The following is an 18,426-nucleotide window of genomic DNA, read 5'->3' on the forward strand; positions in this document are numbered from 1 at the left end:
AATGAAAAAGTCTGTGAAAGTGATGTTGTGCCTCTTTTGGATGGTACAATGATGTGTTGTTCACTTGCAGAACGCAAGGTTCTAGAGGGCACATAGGTCTGAAGTAGTCAGTTTAGGTAAAGGGGTGCAGACCCAGTGGTGGTTTTGCAGGCAAACATTAATGCCTTAAATTGTATGTGAAACAGACACGAGCACATCATGTGTGGGTCAGCACTTGCGCATGCGCCCCAAGCAATCGAATTTCATTGAAGTCACAATGCATTTTATGTTTTTATTTTCTTTTAGCATTTTCGTTTCTCTTCTGTCCATGTATGTCCACTCTCATGTGTCACTCTTGTAGGTCCTCTACTGAAGAAGACCTTTGTGAAGATGAAAATGAAGTCCAGTTCGAGTTTGTCTGAACTTGAAATGAGAGCCCAGCTCCTGTCACAGGTGAGAGAGGGAAACACACATGAATCTAAGTGCACTGATAGCAGTTTTAAGAGTTCTGCTTGTTTCAGCTTCAGTCTGCCCTGGAGGAACGAGGGTTTTCTGACATAACACTGCAATGGTCTCAACCGCCCAAAAAGGAAGTGACACGGAAGGAAGCTGCACCAGGTGAGTGTGTTCATACACATACTGGAAAAACCTGAACAGAATGTTGACTTACGTAAAAATATAATTATTAAAATAAATCTGCATATACTACAAATTAAATGGAAGATTGTTTTATGATGTAATGAACTTTTATTTACAGCTCAATGTGCTGTAAGAAAGAGATGATGATGATGATGATGTTTATGATGGGGAAGCCTAAACTTCTTCAGTCAACATCTTTCAGAAAATCGTATGTTCTTCACTTACCTGCTGGAATATTCTCCATCACTGTGTTGATCACAATAAAGTTGTATGTGAAAATCTAAACTACTGATTCCTGAAACTGAATTTTGAAACAAAATTATTAAAATTACTCCTCATGAAACCAAACATCAGGAACTCACTCAAAACAGATGTGCAGTATCTTGGGTGGACCAAGATGACGCATGCACACTTGCATGGTTGGTTGGGCTCCGTGCTTGTTGTGTTATTTTTTAAAACTGTTTAGCTTTTCTCTTTTTATTTAATTTTTTTATGAGACTTTTTAAAAATAGAACCACAGAAGTGTGCAAGGAGTGAATTTATTTCCTTATAAAATTAATTCTGAGGCCAAAACTCAGGAACTCTCGCAAAGACAGATGCCATGCAATAAAACCATAAAACTAATCTGGAGAAGAGATCTCCAAATAGAACAAACAATATCACCCAGACCAAATTTTACTTGATCATCTAACCCCCCCCCCCCACCCCCCCCCCCCCCCCACCCCCCCCCACCCACCCTCTATGCCTCTCCTCCCTCACTCTTCTTCCCCAAAAAGCAAAAATATCCATATGCTACAAATGTTATATATTGTCAATGTTGTTCTTTCCCTTTCGTGTTTGGTATCATTTTAAAGGTCTCTGTGCGATTGGTTAATTGGTCTAAATTTTACAGTCGTCACCTATATTATGAGAAATATTGAAAACTTAAGTGAATTCTGTACTTCTGTATATTAGGACTCCTTTCAATATCTGATAAACATTTCTCCACACAAGGTGTGACCATTTGGGGATTGAGAACAGCTCCTACAGAGATTTCTCATCCCCCATACTAAGATGTAATCTGTGGGGGGCCGAGCATCAGAGGTGGGTAGAGTACCCAAAAACTGTACTGAATTTCTTCAAGTACTTGAATAAATATTTACTCAAGTAAAAGTAAAAGTAATAGTCCGAATACTTACTTGAGTAAGAGTAAAAAAGTATCAGATAAAAAAACTACTCAAGTAGTTAGTTACTAGTTACTTTAGATCATATACTGAATATAGTCTATTTTTATTTAGATATTTAGATACAATTTATATATACATATATATGTACACACACACACACTGCCGTTCAAAATACTTTTAATGTTTATTTAATGTATTTATTTCTGTGATGCAAATCAGAATTTGTATCAGCCTGGTTTATTATCAATGCTGTTCTTTTTTAGCTTTCTATTCATGAAAGAATCCTGAACAAAATGTCACAGGTTCCAAAAAATATTAAGCAGCAAAACTGTTCCCTGTTGAAAAAACCAACATATGCTGGTAAGGTATGTTTTGAAGCATGGGATGCTGGTTTGAGCTGATTTAAGCTGGTCCTTTACTGGTTTAAGCTGGTCATGTGCTGGTTTTATGCTGGTCGGACCAGCACATGACCAGCTTAAACCAGCTAAGAACCATCTTAAACCAGCAAAGGACCAGAATAAACCAGCATCCATGCTTCAAAACATACCTAACCAGCATATGCTGTTTTTTTCAACAAAAGCGGTAATAAATCAATATATTTGAATGATTTCTGAAAGATCATATGACTCTGAAAACTGGAGTAACAGCTCATAAAAATTCTGATTTGCATCACTGAATTAAATTAAATTATATTTTAAAGTTTAATTATGTATTATAAATGTATATATGTATATAACCTCTGAGACGGAGAAGAGTGAAAACTCCTCACATGAACATCTGAACATAACGAAACAAAAGCAACTTGATGGATCTTCTTCCGTCTGTTCTGCAAAATGTAAACAAATGTAGCCTTTATTTCTGCAAGTGTAAATATTGTGAAAATATCATTATTAATTGTGTCTAGGCAAAGAATTGACTCAAAAGAATGAATCATTCTTGAACATAGGTTATTGCCCAGAGAAAAGAAGACGTCACATTTGGAATAAATTAAAGCATTTTTAACTTGTATTGCATTAAGATAAAGTAACGAGAGGAGCGTTTTTAGTTTTTTCACTAAAAATATACTTGAGTAAGTAAAAGTATCCATTTTGAAATATACTCTAAAAGTATTAGTTACCCAAAAAATGTACTCAAGTAAACGAAGTAAATGTAACCCATTACTACACACCTCTGCTGAGAATAAATGTTTATGGCCCTTTTGTTCTGGTAGTATTTTAGGGAAAGTTGCAAATCAGTCATTGTGATTCTGTAGGCAGAATAAGACCGTAGTATGGTCTCTACACTCCATACTATGTATTTTACTCCATACTACGTACATACTCAAAACTCATCTGTTTAACTGTGCATTTGTTGAATGAGCACTGTGCTATATGTCCGAAATTAATGAATGCAATGCATTTTATGTATAATCATTTTCTTTAAATTTATTTTAAATCAATTTCTATATCATTTTAAAATTCCTTTATTAAAATTTTTATTTCCATGTTTTTATTGATTTTTAATGTCTATTGCACTTTCTTTTATGTAAAGCACTTTGAATTACCACTGTGTATGAAATGTGCTATATAAATAAACTTGCCTTGCCTTGCCTATTTTCTAAGGTCTGGTATGCATATTTTCCTCTTAGATTAATCTTTGAGAATTTGATGTTTTGTATTGATATGATTTGACATCCTTGAATAGGCTATGCAATTGGCATAATTAATACATATTTACCTGGCTGATAATAAAATGTTATATTTGACTTATTCTGATCTCTTCAGAAATCATTATTCAAGTAGATTAATGTGTAGTGGTATTTCCACAAATCTGAATTCAGGACAGATCATACCAAAGCACCAACGGATGAACCATGGGGAACATCATGCAATATTTTTTTGTTCCACCTTGAAATACAAATCAGGTATCTTTACAAATACCAAACTGAACTGAATATACTTTTCTCTTTTGATCCTGTTGGTGGGAGATATATACAGCATAATCCGGGCCCCATACCTTGGCTCCTTTGTACAATCAGAGTGGTAATTGTTCATTTGAGCAGTTTGGCCACAAAATGGGCGCTGATTTGCTTGTGGATGGATCAGCAGTTCAAAATTAAAGCCCCGGAGGGTGGTTTATTTACAAACAGTGGGGGTGAAGAAGTGAAGATCGGTGCAATCGTGCTCGGCGTGCGATCAGGTGCTTCTTCGAGGTGTGGTAGACCGGCGTGGGGCTCTTAGGCTGGCTGGGTCACCTACAAACTCGTCTCTGCAATAAAAGAGGGATAAAGCAGTTGTTAGCACGCTGTCTTCGGGAGACGAAGCTCTCTTGCCTCACTGGCTCACACGGCTTATCTGGCCATGGCCTAATGGGCTAATGGGCTAAAAAGTTTACATTTTTGTATTCCTCCATATCCCATCCGTGCTTTAAATACATTTATTTCAAAATAAATGTATAATATTTTGGATAAAATACACATTTCATTCGTGTCCCCAGGTTTTCACTCAGTCCTGTTACCATAACACATTACCCCCTATAAAAAACTGGGAAAATTCCACAAGACACATTTTCAACATAATATTGCAACATCTGGATCTTCTGAAGGCAATGAAATGATCAAAAGCATGTGGAAGATGACATTTTCTTTTCTGTATATTTGATGATATTGTAACGGTGGCTGGGTGCGTCGTTATAAATAAATAATAAAGGTCCTGTTACCTAAATTATTTCTTAGATGTTACTTGTTTATTTTTAAAAATACAAATCTGAAGTGAATCACTATAATTTGCTAAGTATTCTCATAATAGTATCGTGTACTCCACGTGGCTAGATTATATGTATTTCCTAAATCTATCCTAAAATCTCAATCCTTTTACTTTGTCATGTTACTCATTTACTCATATATCCTATACTTACATACAGTAACTGTCACGAATCCTGGCCATGCTCTTCCGTTAACTCGCCAACAGATGTCACTCACTCACCACATGGACTCGTACAGCACACTGGACTACAGTTCCCACAATACATTGCACTGACGACACGCACAGCTGTTCACTATCTCGCCCACACCTGATCATCATTACAATCACCACCACACACCATATAAGCCTGGGACTTGCTCTTGCTCAGGGCCGAGTATTGTTTAGCGTTTATCACTCGCATAGCGATAGCTACTCTACGGAGCCCTAGCCCTAGCCCTAGCCCTAGCCCTAGCCCTAGCCCTAGCCCTAGCCCTAGCCCTAGCCCTAGCCCTAGCCCTAGCCCTAGTCTTGCCTAGCCTGTTTACCTATGTTTTGATAACTGTCGTGTTACCTGGATTTTCCCTTGGCCAGGATTCGTGACATATTGGCCAGGATTCGTGACAGTAACTGCGTAAAAGTAACAGGAGTGAGTAGTGTCATCAGATTTATTCATGTAAATATTAGGCTACATCCATATTAATCTAGATAAATTTGAAAATGCATATTTTTCTCAACGTTTTGGCCTCCTATCCACACTGAGACAATGCTTTTGCCCAGAGAAAACCTATGATTGTTTGTGCATTGTTGTTTTATATTACGTTTCTGCAAGTATGACAGAAAATGTACTTGAAATTTGTCCTGTAGCAATTATGTATTAGACCAACCCGTTCTCATCAATCTGCGTATAAATAACACGGCTTTACACTTACCAAATGCGTATAATGCATAGGCCAAATGCCAATTTTGTGTGCATATGATACGCCAATCCTTCCCATTAACTTCTGTGGACAGCAGATGCGTCTAAACACCACGCTCATCTTCAGCGGAAGTGACGTCACCAGCGAGGCTCGGTTCACCTGATGCGTGCGCACCTTCAAACAGGTAATGGTATGAATCTTTTCCTTTTTAATGAGATCATTATTTTAATTATTTCAGTGTTTCTGCTTTGCACTGCATGTGCTAAAATGGAGACGAATGCATTCAAATTAGTTGTTAGTAACAGCTGCTAACCTTAGCCTGCCATTGACATTAGCCTAAGCTAACTTCTATTATATAGACCTTTTTCATGGAACGCGAAATTACCCATTATGCTTTGCGCGTACATGTAGGGAGGATGCTCCGAACTTCCGGTTAGCGGCTTGATGAGTTTAGTTAGGCGTTACAGAGATATGCATCTATGGTTACAGAATTGTTTGGACAGCTCTGAAACGACGGTTGTAATCTGTTTTACTTGTACTTTTAACGTCAACAATGGCAACAAGCAATGACAACATTAGATCGCGTTGGCTGCACAATCAAGACTATTTAACAAAGACCGTAAACAAAGTAACTTTGTGTGTTCCTCATCCTATGAAGTTGACCAGCGCCACCTCCTGGATTGATGATATTAGATTAGATTAGATTCAACTTTATTGTCATTATGCAGAGTACACGTACAGAGCTAATGAAATGCAGTTAGCATCTAACCAGAAGTGCAAGAATATAGTGTTTTATATACATATAAGTGCATAGTAAGTGAAGATATGATTTACAGAATGTACAGTGAAATTGCTATATACAGTATTGAGCAGAGTATATACAGAATATAAATAGGAATGCAATGTATGGATTGTATGTACATTATGAACAGAGCAATGTAGGATTATATATACACATTATGAACAGCAGAAAGTGAGAACAGTGGTAATAAATACAGCTGGATGAGTGTGCAAAGTATTGATAAAGCAATGTATTATATGCAAAATAACAGTAGTGCAATATTTTATAGAAATAGTTTACTGTGCTTTGTACAGTAACAACTTTAGACAGTTTATAGTGTAATAACTTTAACAATGTGCAGTCTGTGCAAAATATGAGTAGTGCAAATGCATGTGTGTAAAGTACTGTGACCAGTGCAGTAATAAGCAGGTGCAGGAGTTAGATTGGTGGTGTAGCGTTCAGAAGTGTCACAGCCTTGGGGAAGAAGCTCTTCCTGAGCCTACTAGTGCGAGAGCGTAGGCACCTGTAACGCCTGCCGGATGGAAGGAGGGTGAAAAGTCCATGGTTAGGGTGAGAGGCATCCTTGATGATGTTTCTTGCCCTGCCCAGACAGCGCTTATGATAAATGTTCTCAATGGAAGTTAACTGGGTGCCGGTGGTCCGTTGAGCAGTTTTCACCACCCGCTGGAGTGCTTTGCGGTCAGATGCGGAGCAATTGCTGTACCATACTCAGGGTGATGATGGAGGAGGAGAGGTTATCTAACTTGACGTACTGAGGTCTGTTAGTCAGAAAATTGGATTCTAGATTTTCTGACTAACAGACCTCAGTACGTCAAGTTAGATAGCCTCTCCTCCTCGATCATCACCCTGAACACCGGCGTGCCACAGGGCTGCGTACTGAGCCCTCTCCTTTACTCCCTCCTCACTCATGACTGTGTTCCTGTTTATGGCTCCAACACCATAATCAAATTTGAAACAATGGCCAGCAGTCACATATGTTGACATAATCAATTATCTTGTTTTGTCTGAGGGTGTAGATGGCGAGGAGCTTAGAATTTATAAAAGCACGAAAGCGTACAGTTATCTACACAGTAATAAAATTGGAAGAATTCTTTGTCATAATCAACAGCAATTTACATTACTGAAAGCGGAGGTAGAGCCGAGTCAGTCTATAAATAAACCCAATCACATTGCGTGGGTGATGTTACAAAATAACAAAGTAATGGAAACAGCTGGATGCTCCTGCATAGCTGGCAGGTCTTGTAGCCATGCTGCTGCTGTGTTGTGGAAGGTGGGTATTTATAAATAGAGTATAAGCCGTTTTGACTTTTATTCATTCACAGGATATGAATTCTTGATATCAATAATTAAAATTTTCACTAATTAAAATGCTAATTCTTGATATCAGGAATTCAATTTCAACTATTGAAGATGAGAATTCTTGATATCTGTCATTTTATTTTCACTAGCTAAATGTCACCATAAGCTGCCATTCAAATCCAAATTTTTTATATCAAGAATTCAGTTGTGACCAGTGTTTTGTGTAATTAGTTACTAAGTAATTAGTTAATGTAATTTAATTACTTTTCCCTAAATTATTTAGCTCTTAAAAAGTGCTAATAGTGATGTACTGTGAAATAATAAACTATGTTCTGATTTTTTTGAAAGGTCGCCAGTGGTATGACAGGGCCATCTTGCACTGATGAGCAGTGTAGATGGAATGCAGGAACCAGAAAAAAAAAAACTTCAACAGAAAAGAATGTCAGATGACATTTAGACATCACAAAGCTGAGGATATATATAGTGCCTCATCTACAAGAGAGGGAGAAAGGCTACCATCTACACCAAGCTATGACACACATCATGACTTCAGGGAGAGAGTCAGTTCATCAGACACAAAACCACTCTTTGAACTAAAAAACAGTCTGTTGGAAAAATACTACAATGCAAATGTATCAGGGCAAGGAGATGACACTGACAGCTTAGAACTCCACCAGCCACATGGAGAGACTTTGACTTGCAGTAAATGTAAAGCATTTTACAGCAAATACATAGAACTGAATAGTGACCAGGCAGCTGAATTGGAGATTCAAACACAAAATCAGAGTTTGTCAGAGGTTTGGCATAGTGCAAGACAGATAAGCATCACTGCTAGTTCAGTTAAATGTGTACCAGTACGAGCAACAACAAATCCAGATAAATTCATGAGAGAGCATCTCTTTCCTACCTTTCGGGGTAATGTGTGGTGCCCACAGAAAATGTCAATATACAAATATCAAAACGTGCTTAACAAATATGGCATATTTGTCTGTACTAAACACTAAAGAGCGACTCTTACACTTTTTTTTCTTTCCATACCTGAGCAGAGACTTTTATTTTGATACGGGAAAATCACGTATACGGACGCTATCTGCAGCTGCCGCTCATATATACAGAGGAGCTGGCAGAGACAAGACGTGATTCCCGACTCTCATTTGTTTTCCTGTATTTACAGGTAAATAATGTGAACGTTTGAGGTAACTGTTTAAATTTCATGGCATCTGTTTAATCGCGATGTATAGTGAGATCCATTGTTGAGGTTATGTGAAAAATCATACAGTTTATTCCCTTGATGTGTTGTGAAGGCCGTGCAGCCATGGTAACGCTGTATATGATTCTATTAAGATGCCTTTCGAAGTTTAACATGTTATTATTTAGTAAATCTGAGGTGGATGTTTATTTGTTTATATTGAAAAGTTCATCAGTTAAGTTAAATGCTCTGTTTAAGACTCACTCTGGACTCGCGCCTGGCGTGTCTACTGATCACGTGATCAGCTCGTGTAGAGAGACGGGTAATGGCAGCTCATATGCTTTATATTGTCCATTTATGGGGAACTAAATGTGAAATAAGTGCCACAAATGTTTTGAACTGTAAAACAGAGTTAAAGTTTGCATTTATGTGCATGATCTGAGTAAACTAATACTAGATATAACGAAGAGAATATGAATGAGAGATTTGTGAATGTTAAAAGTGGATTAAATGCAGAGAATACAATGTCAAAGAATGAATGAAAGAGAAAAGACAATGAGAAGTAATACTGAGACTTTATTTGTTTTCTTTTGAAGAAGAATGAGTGTTTATTCATGTGGAATATGGACAATTTGTCAATAAAAATATATACAGAGGAGCTGGCAGAGACAAGACGTGATTCCCGACTCTCATTTGTTTTCCTGTATTTACAGTAATCTGGCTGTCGGGTCTCCGGAATCGAGACTTGCAACAGATTCTTGGGGGCTCGTCCGGGATCAGCCTCACGTGACACGGGAAGGCTGATCCAACCATATCAGGACCATTGAGACCAGGCGGCGTTGGGCTAGAGGCCGGCGGCTGCTACATCCACAGACGACGAGACACGAGGCGCGTGCCAGGTGACCTGCAGACGATTATCTCCATCCTGAGGTCGAGGCTGCAACGGAAGGGGCGACAGAAAGCGGGATCATGGCGGATCGTGTGAGGAAACGCTTGGTGTGGGACATCCGAAAAGACCTGATCACACTACCTGCTGATGAACTGTTCCACATTGCCAAGGTCATCGGTCCTGTGCAAGGTAAAGACTCATCTGAACTGGACCTGGAGGACAGTGAGGGTTGTTTTGAGTACATCAACGCCTTTATGTCAAGTGAATCTTTACTTGAGACTGAGGATCAAGGTATGAGTGGACTGTTGACATTGCAGGAGACTGTAAAATCAGCAAAACAGTTTCGCAACACTGAATGTACATCTGATGTTGATACAAACACTTACCTTGCACATGTGTCACATCCACTCACTACTGATGAACAGCCACTAACCACTAATAACACCTACCTGACACCACAGGCTGCAACTGATTTAGGGGGCGTTAAGGGGGCTGAACCTAGAACAAACACAGATTTAAGTAAAATGCTTGGAGAGTATGAAGCACTTAGCAAGAAAATACAACAATACATGACAACACCCACACAGCACACTGATATGGCCCGATCTGGTGCACAGGGGAACCCCATCCCACCACCACCCCTGCACCGGACTGAACGACCTCAGCTGACCGCTCATAGCAGTACATTCCCAATGGTAGGACTCCCATGTATCCAGCCCTGCGAGTTCAAGATACACGGAGGCCAGATTGGGGACCACTCGTCAGACATTGCATATAACAATGTATGCAGACAAATGGATGCTGGCCTCAGAGAGAACTTAAGCGAGACTGACGTTATCAGAGGTGTGCTAAGAATCATCAAGCCCGGCATTTTCAAGGAGATGCTGATAAATAAGGATGACATGACAGTAGATGAATTAAAAGGGTTCCTGCAGTCACACCTGGGAGATCAGAGCAGCACAGAATTATTTCAAGAATTGATGTGCACTAAACAAAGCGACCACGAGACACCTCAGCAGTTCTTATACCGTGTAATGGGGTTGAAGCAGAAAATACTTTATGCAGCAAGGCAAACTGATTCAGACCGCAAGTATAGTGCAGCCACTGTGCAAGATGTGTTTTTACACACAGTATACCAGGGCCTGAGTCACCGATGTAAAGACATCCGCAGCGAATTGAAGCCACTGCTTGCTGACAGTAATGTGACTGATGATGCCATCCTCAGACATGTAATGAAAGTCACAAGTGATGAAAATGAGAGACTGCGACGACTGGGCCCACCGACCAGAATGAAACAGTCCACAGCGAGTAGTGCTCAAGTCCACAGTGAACCTGGCAGCGATGAAGGAGGAAGGACAGAGGCTGCGAGAAAAAGCCAAAATGACCCAATCAAACAACTGACCACGAGAATCGACGCTCTTACCAACATGGTTGATGCACTACAACACTCCCTGGCGGCACGGGTGGAGAGGGGTTGCCAATGCTCAGCCAGTCAACCAATTTCACACAGAGTTAGCCGCTCACGATGCTGTTCACAGTGTACTGGAGAAGGGAGACAGGACTGTCCACATTGCTTCATTTGCGGTGAGGAGGGGCACCGGGCAGCTGGGTGTTTGAGACGACTTCAGCGGCAGGGAAACGGGAACCGGCCACTGCAGAGGGACAACCAGTGACTGCTGAACGAATGTCCCAAACTGACTCAACCTTCTCGACGCTGGAGGGAACTGAAGGAATAAAAGCCATAGATCAAAGACATAACCAGAGACAAAAGGACAAATCAACAGACCCAAAAGTGAAACACAGGACGCAAAGAACAAACAGTCTTGAACCTTACCAGACCAAAACTGACACCATAATTAAACTGATAGGAAGCAAAGCATTAACTCAGTGCAATTTGAATGGACTCACCGTGAGGGCACTGCTCGACACAGGGGCACAGGTCAGCATAGTTGATCGCGTGTGGAAAGAGAAATACCTACCTGATATCGAGGTGAGACCACTGCAAGACTTACTGGGATGCGGGGATGATCTGAAGGTGTGTGCAGTCAATGGAGATCCTATTCCATTTGACGGATGGACAGTTATTACAGTCAACTTGCTAGGAAACGAGGACCCCAGCCTGTCCATCAATGTGCCGTTCCTAGTAAGCAAAATGCCAATTGAGAGACCACTCTTGGGTTTCAATGTGATTGAGGAACTGATTCAGGGTCAACCGAAACAGCTCATGCAAACACTTACCGCTCTATTAGCTGGAGCTATTGATGTCCCAAATGAAAAGGCACAAACGCTAATTGACATTATACGGACTACTGAAGAAGATGAATGTGGTCGTCTGAAAGTTGGCCAGAGTGGAGTCGTCATTCCAGCAGGACAGGTTGCTTGGGTGCAATGCCGGATCACGTCAAAGTTAGCACAGTTGGATTCAGTAGTCTTGTTTGAGCCACAAGAGGATAACACCCATCTGAGATACTTGGATATCGGAGAGGGGCTCTTGGAGATGCCTAACAAAGGCGACTCATACACATCTGTACCCATAGGGAATTACACAAGATTTGACGTAGTTCTACCACAGGGCACGGTCCTCGGGACACTGCAGTGGATAGAAAGAATAGTGGAATCGGGACAATCGAGTGGAGCAAGGCAGACAGTCAGGGTCCAGACGGCAGGGACGGAGGAGGCAGTCAATAACACGGGCTTGTGGCATCCTCCTGTTGACTTGGGGCATTTGAGTGACAGTCAACGTGAAATTGTACAGAAGATGTTATACGAGGAGTCTAGCGTCTTCAGTAAAGGTGACGATGACATTGGATGCATCCCCAGTCTGCAGATGTCCATCACCCTTCAAGATGCTATTCCAGTTCAGAGAGCATATTCTGCTGTGCCGAAACCCCTGTTCAGTGAGGTAAAAGGATATATACAAGAACTCCTGGCCAAGGGATGGATCGTCAAGTCCAAGTCTCCGTATGCCGCTCCAGTGGTTTGCGTTAGGAAGAAGGACGGCAAGCTCCGGCTCTGTGTGGACTACCACCTCCTAAATAAAAAAAACATTCCCGATCGACACCCGTTGCCCAGGATACGGGAGTTAATAGACACGCTTGGAGGATATTCCTGGTTTAGCATTTTAGACTAGGGTAAGGCCTACCACCAGGGCTTTATCAACGAGGGTTCCAGACACATGACAGCATTCATTACCCCTTGGGGCCTGTATGAGTGGGTGCGGATCCCCTTCGGCCTGTCTAACGCGCCTGCTGCTTTTCAACGCAGCATGGAGGAGATGCTAGACTCGTTAAGGGATGAGTGCTGCATACCCTACCTAGATGATGTTCTGTGTTATGCCAAGTCATTTGAAGAGCATGTTGAGAGCATTAGGAGAGTGTTAAGGGCCCTTCGGTGTCACGGCGTAAAACTGAAACCTGAAAAATTTGAGATATTTCGGAAGGAGGTCAGGTACTTGGGCGTCTGGTGTCCGCCGAAGGAGTGAGGATAGATCCAAGGGAACTGGAGGCTGTTCGATCTCTCGCACACAGAACCCCACAGACGGTGGGGGATGTACGAAGGCTGTTGGGGTTCCTCGGCTATTATCGGACGTTTATCCAGGACTTCTCCAGAGTTGCAAGGCCCCTGTACGAGTTGCTGCAGGCGAAGACGGGACCTGAGCAAATCTTGCATGGCCAAAGAAAAGCTAGGGGGCCACAAGTTTCCTCAAAGACTCCAGTGGAGTGGACAAGAGACCATCAACAAGCTTTGGAGAGACTAGTTGGCATGCTAGAGGAACCACCAGTGCTGGCCTATCCGAACTTTAACCTGCCTTTCACGCTCCACACCGACGCGTCAGAGGAGGGCCTGGGAGCGATTCTCTACCAGCACCAGGAGGGAAAGCTGGGGGTAATTGGCTATGGGTCCAGGACACTGACGAAGGCTGAGAGGAATTATCGGTTGCACAGCGGCAAGCTGGAGTTCCTGGCCTTAAAGTGGGCAGTCTGCGAAAAGTTCCGGGACTACCTGTTCTATGCCCAGCACTTCACTGTGTATACCGATAACAACCCACTGACTTACGTGATGAGCACTGCAAAGCTGAACGCGGTGGGCCATCGCTGGGTCGGGGAGTTGTCTGATTTCTGGTTCGACATCAAATACCGGCCAGGAAGAGTTAACATTGACGCTGACACGCTGTCACGTCTTCCCCTGGACATTGAAGTGTTTGAGACACAGTGTACAGAACAGCTACCCACCAGTGTTGTACAAGCGGCCTGGGAGGGTAGTCATGTGTCTGAGGAAAAGGATGTGGCTTGGATTGCTGCTTTGTACATGTCTGCTGCGGAGGAGAAAGTAGAGCCATCGCCCACCTGCTTGCCGACAATTGAACTGGAGGAACTGATCACAGCCCAAAGAGACGATCATGTGATTTCGCAAGTAAGGCAGTGGAAAGTAGATGGTGTCAATCCAACAGAAGAAATGAGAGGAAACTTGACAGGGACCAGTAGGAGGCTCATGTACGAGTGGAGTAAACTACATGTGGAAGGGGGACTTCTCTACCGAAGGACGATGGAGAGAAAGCAACTAGTCCTGCCGAGCAAATATAAGAAGCTGGCCCTTGAGCACCTCCACGACAGGATGGGACATGTGGGGACGGAGAGAGTACTCAGGTTGGCGAGGGATCGATTCTACTGGCCGTATATGAAGACTGAGATAGAAGGGTACGTCACCCGGAAGTGTCCCTGTATAAAGCAGAAGAAGCCCTCCACACATGTCCGAGCACCCATGAGTTGTATTACAACGCACTCACCTATGGAGCTGGTGTGTATAGATTACCTCCACTTGGAGCCGAGCCGTGGGGGGTATGAGTACATCCTGGTGGTTATGGATCATTTCACCAGGTTTGCTCAGGCCTACCCAACTAAAAACAAATCAGGGCAGACTGCAGCAGAGTGATTATTTCAGGACTATATCCCACGCTTTGGGTACCCGGCTAAGTTGCACCATGATCAGGGCCGTGAATTTGAGAATGGATTGTTTCCGGAATCTCAGACAACTTGCTGGCATTGGGCACTCCCGCACATCGCCATACCACCCGCAAGGGAACCCCGTGGAAAGGTTCAACCGGACCCTCTTGCAGATGCTGAGGACGTTGACAGACAGGGAAAAGGAGAGATGGAAAAACTACTTACCTCAGGTTGTACACGCATACAACTGTACCCGCCACGAGTCCACAGGGTTTTCTCCCTTTTACCTGCTGTACGAACGACATCCTCATCTCCCAGTTGATCTGATCTTTGGTCTGGTGGAGCCAGAGGAAGAAACAACACCTAAGGGGTACGCAAAACAGTGGGCACACAGGATGAGTGAAGCGTACAAGATCGCTGAGAGTCAAAGTCGGCAGTCAAGTGCGAGAGGGAAAGCCCAGTATGACCGGAAAGTGAGAGGGGTTGTGCTGAAGGCAGGAGATCGAGTATTGGTTAGGAACCTTGGGGAACGAGGAGGCCCAGGAAAGTTGCGGTCCTACTGGGAGAAAGCTGTGTACGTGGTGAAAGAACAAATATCAAACAACCCAGTGTATGTCGTACATCCTGAGAACAGTGACAGTAGAAAGACCAGGACACTACATCGAAACCTGTTGCTACTAGTGAACGACCTACCTGTAGAAGCTCCAGCGACGACACCTGGATCCACGAGACCTGAAAGACAGAAAAAAACAGTGAGACACACAAGCAACGACAACATGGATGACAAAGACAGTGACCTGGCAAGCTCCGATGCAGAGAGTAGCACAGGAGGATACTGGGTAAAAGCTCCAGTCAGTTGGCCAACATCAGGAAGCGACCAACTCCCAGAGCAAGCTCCTGTACGGGAAACCACTCGTGTTCTACAGGGACGGGAAAACCCAGAACAGAGTCAAGGCAGAGAGGTTCAAAGAACAAGTGAGAGCCCAGCGGATAGAAGAACAGCTACTTACCTTGAGGCTGCACATCCAGTTTACGCTGATGAGTCGGACAGAGCAAATACAGAAAGTGAGCCTGATGGTGTCGACAGAGCTGAGGGTCTGGGGATGGAAGAAGAGGCCAGTGCCAGAAGGTCAACTAGAGAGCGGAGGCCAAGACAAATTTATACCTATGATACGTTGGCCCAACCTGTGATCCACCCCTATACTCACACACTGAACTCAGTTACTGCTTACCCCACCCCACACACGCCTGTTTGGGGTTTACACAACTACACCACACCCATTACTTACCCTCACTGGTATTTACCTTCCGCCTACGCACCTTATGGGGTTACAACTGCTGTTTATTGAGAATAATTAAAGTGTTTGGTTATGGGAAGCTGTGATCTATAGTGAGATGCGATGTATAGTGAGATCCATTGTTGAGGTTATGTGAAAAATCATACAGTTTATTCCCTTGATGTGTTGTGAAGGCCATGCAGCCATGGTAACGCTGTATATGATTCTATTAAGATGCCTTTCGAAGTTTAACATGTTATTATTTAGTAAATCTGAGGTGGATGTTTATTTGTTTATATTGAAAAGTTCATCAGTTAAGTTAAATGCTCTGTTTAAGACTCACTCTGGACTCGCGCCTGGCGCGTCTACTGATCACGTGATCAGCTCGTGTAGAGAGATGGGTAATGGCAGCTCATATGCTTTTTTTTTTTTTTTCCATGCTAACTTTTTTTTTTAATTTTTTTTTTTTTATTGAATGCCATAGAGAACATACAAAAAATTAAGTAAACAATGCCAGGGGTAAGTGCAATTAGGAATACAGTTAGTTACAAAATCGTGAAAATATTATGAAAATGACACAATGAGACAGTTTTAAGAGCTTTGGAATTGTTGGATGTAAGAAGAGTGTCCAGGTAAGATTTAAGGTCCTTACAGAAAACAGGAAAGTGAGGTTTAGCACCTTGAAACTTACATTTGTGTAAAAAGAATTTTGCAAGAAAAATGAATAAGTTTATCAGATAATATCTGTCCTTGTCTTCTTTAGTAAAGTTATGACAACCAAATAAGACATCCTTATATAACAAAAATAAACTTTGTGAAGAAAAAGCATATACAAAAGTACAAAAATCCTTCCAAAATAAATTAACATATGTACATTCCCAAAAGAGATGGGACATAGATTCATCTTCAGCCTCACAAAAGGAGCATAAAGAATCAATATCTGGAAACATTTTTTTCATATAAAGCTTAACAGGGTAGAAAAGATGAAGTAATTTGTAAGAAACCTCCTTCACCTTATTAGTTATTAAATATTTAGATGACAGAGTCCACACCTTCTTCCATGGAATATTATCGTACAGACCATTCCAGTGGGATAAAATATATGGGAGAGAAGTTATCTCAGCCTGAAACAGTTGTCTAATTCTTTTGTTCCGACCGGAAGAGGGAGATAAAAAGCAAATCTTCCCAATCACTGTATCAAAAGGATGAATCTCTGACAAAGAAAACTGGGATCTAACGAAGCCTTTGAGAAGAGTTATGGCCCCACAGGGAATGGCATCCATTACAATGGCGAACTCTCGAGGAGTGACGGGAATATTATATTTATTTAGAAATTCGGAGTAAGAATATAAATAACCATCAGAGTTTAATAACCGAGAAACTAGAATAATATTATTATTGATCCAATTTGGGAAAAATAAGGATTTATTTTTAAAAAGAATATCACCATTGTTCCAGATAAAATAGCTGTGAGGACTAAAATTATGTTTATAAATCAGATGCCATGCCAAAAGCACTTGTTTATGAAAGTTTGATAATTTAAGGGGTAACTTAGCGATATTGTAATTACATAACAATAAGAAAGGAAGACTTCCCATCTTAGAGAAAACAATATTAGGAAGAGTATTCCAAAACGAGTCAGGATTTGTTAAATACTGCTTTAACCAATTTATCTTAAATGTATTATTTAAAGAAGCAAAATCTAAGAAATTTAAGCCACCATATTCATATTTATTTATAACAACAGATTTCTTGACATAATGTCTTCTATGCTTCCACAGAAAGTCAAATAGCATTCTATCGATTTCTGCACATACAGGTTTATCTACATATAAAGAAAGAGCGGGGTACGTCACTCTTGAAATACCCTCAGCTTTAGCAATGAGGGTTCGGCCTCTTAATGATAAATCTCTCTGTAACCATGAATTGAATTTCCTTTTAGCTTTTCCAACAACTGGGTCAAAGTTTAACCTGCATCTGGCTTTATCATCCTTACATATAGACACACCAAGATAGGTCACCTGTGATTTAACTGGGATACTGTAAAGAGAAGGAGAAGAACAAGTTTTAATGGCTAATAATTCACATTTATCAAGATTTAGCTTTAAACCGGAAGCTTTAGAAAAACTTTTAATGAGTTTGATAGCGACTGGAATTTGTAATTTATCTTTAAGAAACAAAGTAGTGTCATCGGCTAGCTGACTAATAAGTATATGCTTATTGGCAACAGTAATACCTTGCAGATCACTACTTGAAAGGGAGGAGGAAAGAAGTTGTGCCGCTATAAGAAATAAATAAGGAGAGACAGGGCAACCCTGACGAACACCTCTTGACAATTGAAATCTAGGAGAGGTACCCCATTTAAGATTGATAGAACAATTGGCGTTATTGTAAAGAGTTCTTACAAATTTACAGAATGGGTCACCAAATCCAAGCTTTTTGAGAGATAAGAAGATAAATTCGTGATTGAGAGAGTCGAACGCTTTGTAGAAATCTAAAAAGAGAATAAAACTATCATCATTAACTAACTCAGAATAATCTAATAAATCTAAAACAAGTCGGATATTATTAGCTATGTGTCTTTTTGGCATGAATCCTGATTG

The 18,426-nt window shown here is 41.4% G+C and overlaps 1 protein-coding gene across 1 annotated transcript in view; it reads left to right on the forward strand.

Annotated features, from left to right (window-relative positions):
- Nucleotides 1–9,504, forward strand: part of LOC306876854 (uncharacterized protein) — a gene marked incomplete at both ends in the record, with an annotated part of 45,399 nt that extends 35,895 nt beyond the window's left edge. The window contains 3 exons of the mRNA XM_079428286.1: nt 341–432; nt 501–597; nt 9,428–9,504. Coding sequence (XP_079284412.1) covers nt 341–432; nt 501–597; nt 9,428–9,504 — 266 coding nt within the window. The remainder of the gene's footprint in view (nt 1–340; nt 433–500; nt 598–9,427) is intronic.
- Between the last annotated feature and the right edge of the window lie 8,922 nt (nt 9,505–18,426).

This window comes from Barbus barbus (assembly GCF_936440315.1).
Source record: "Barbus barbus genome assembly, chromosome: 2".
Taxonomy (NCBI): domain Eukaryota; kingdom Metazoa; phylum Chordata; class Actinopteri; order Cypriniformes; family Cyprinidae; genus Barbus; species Barbus barbus.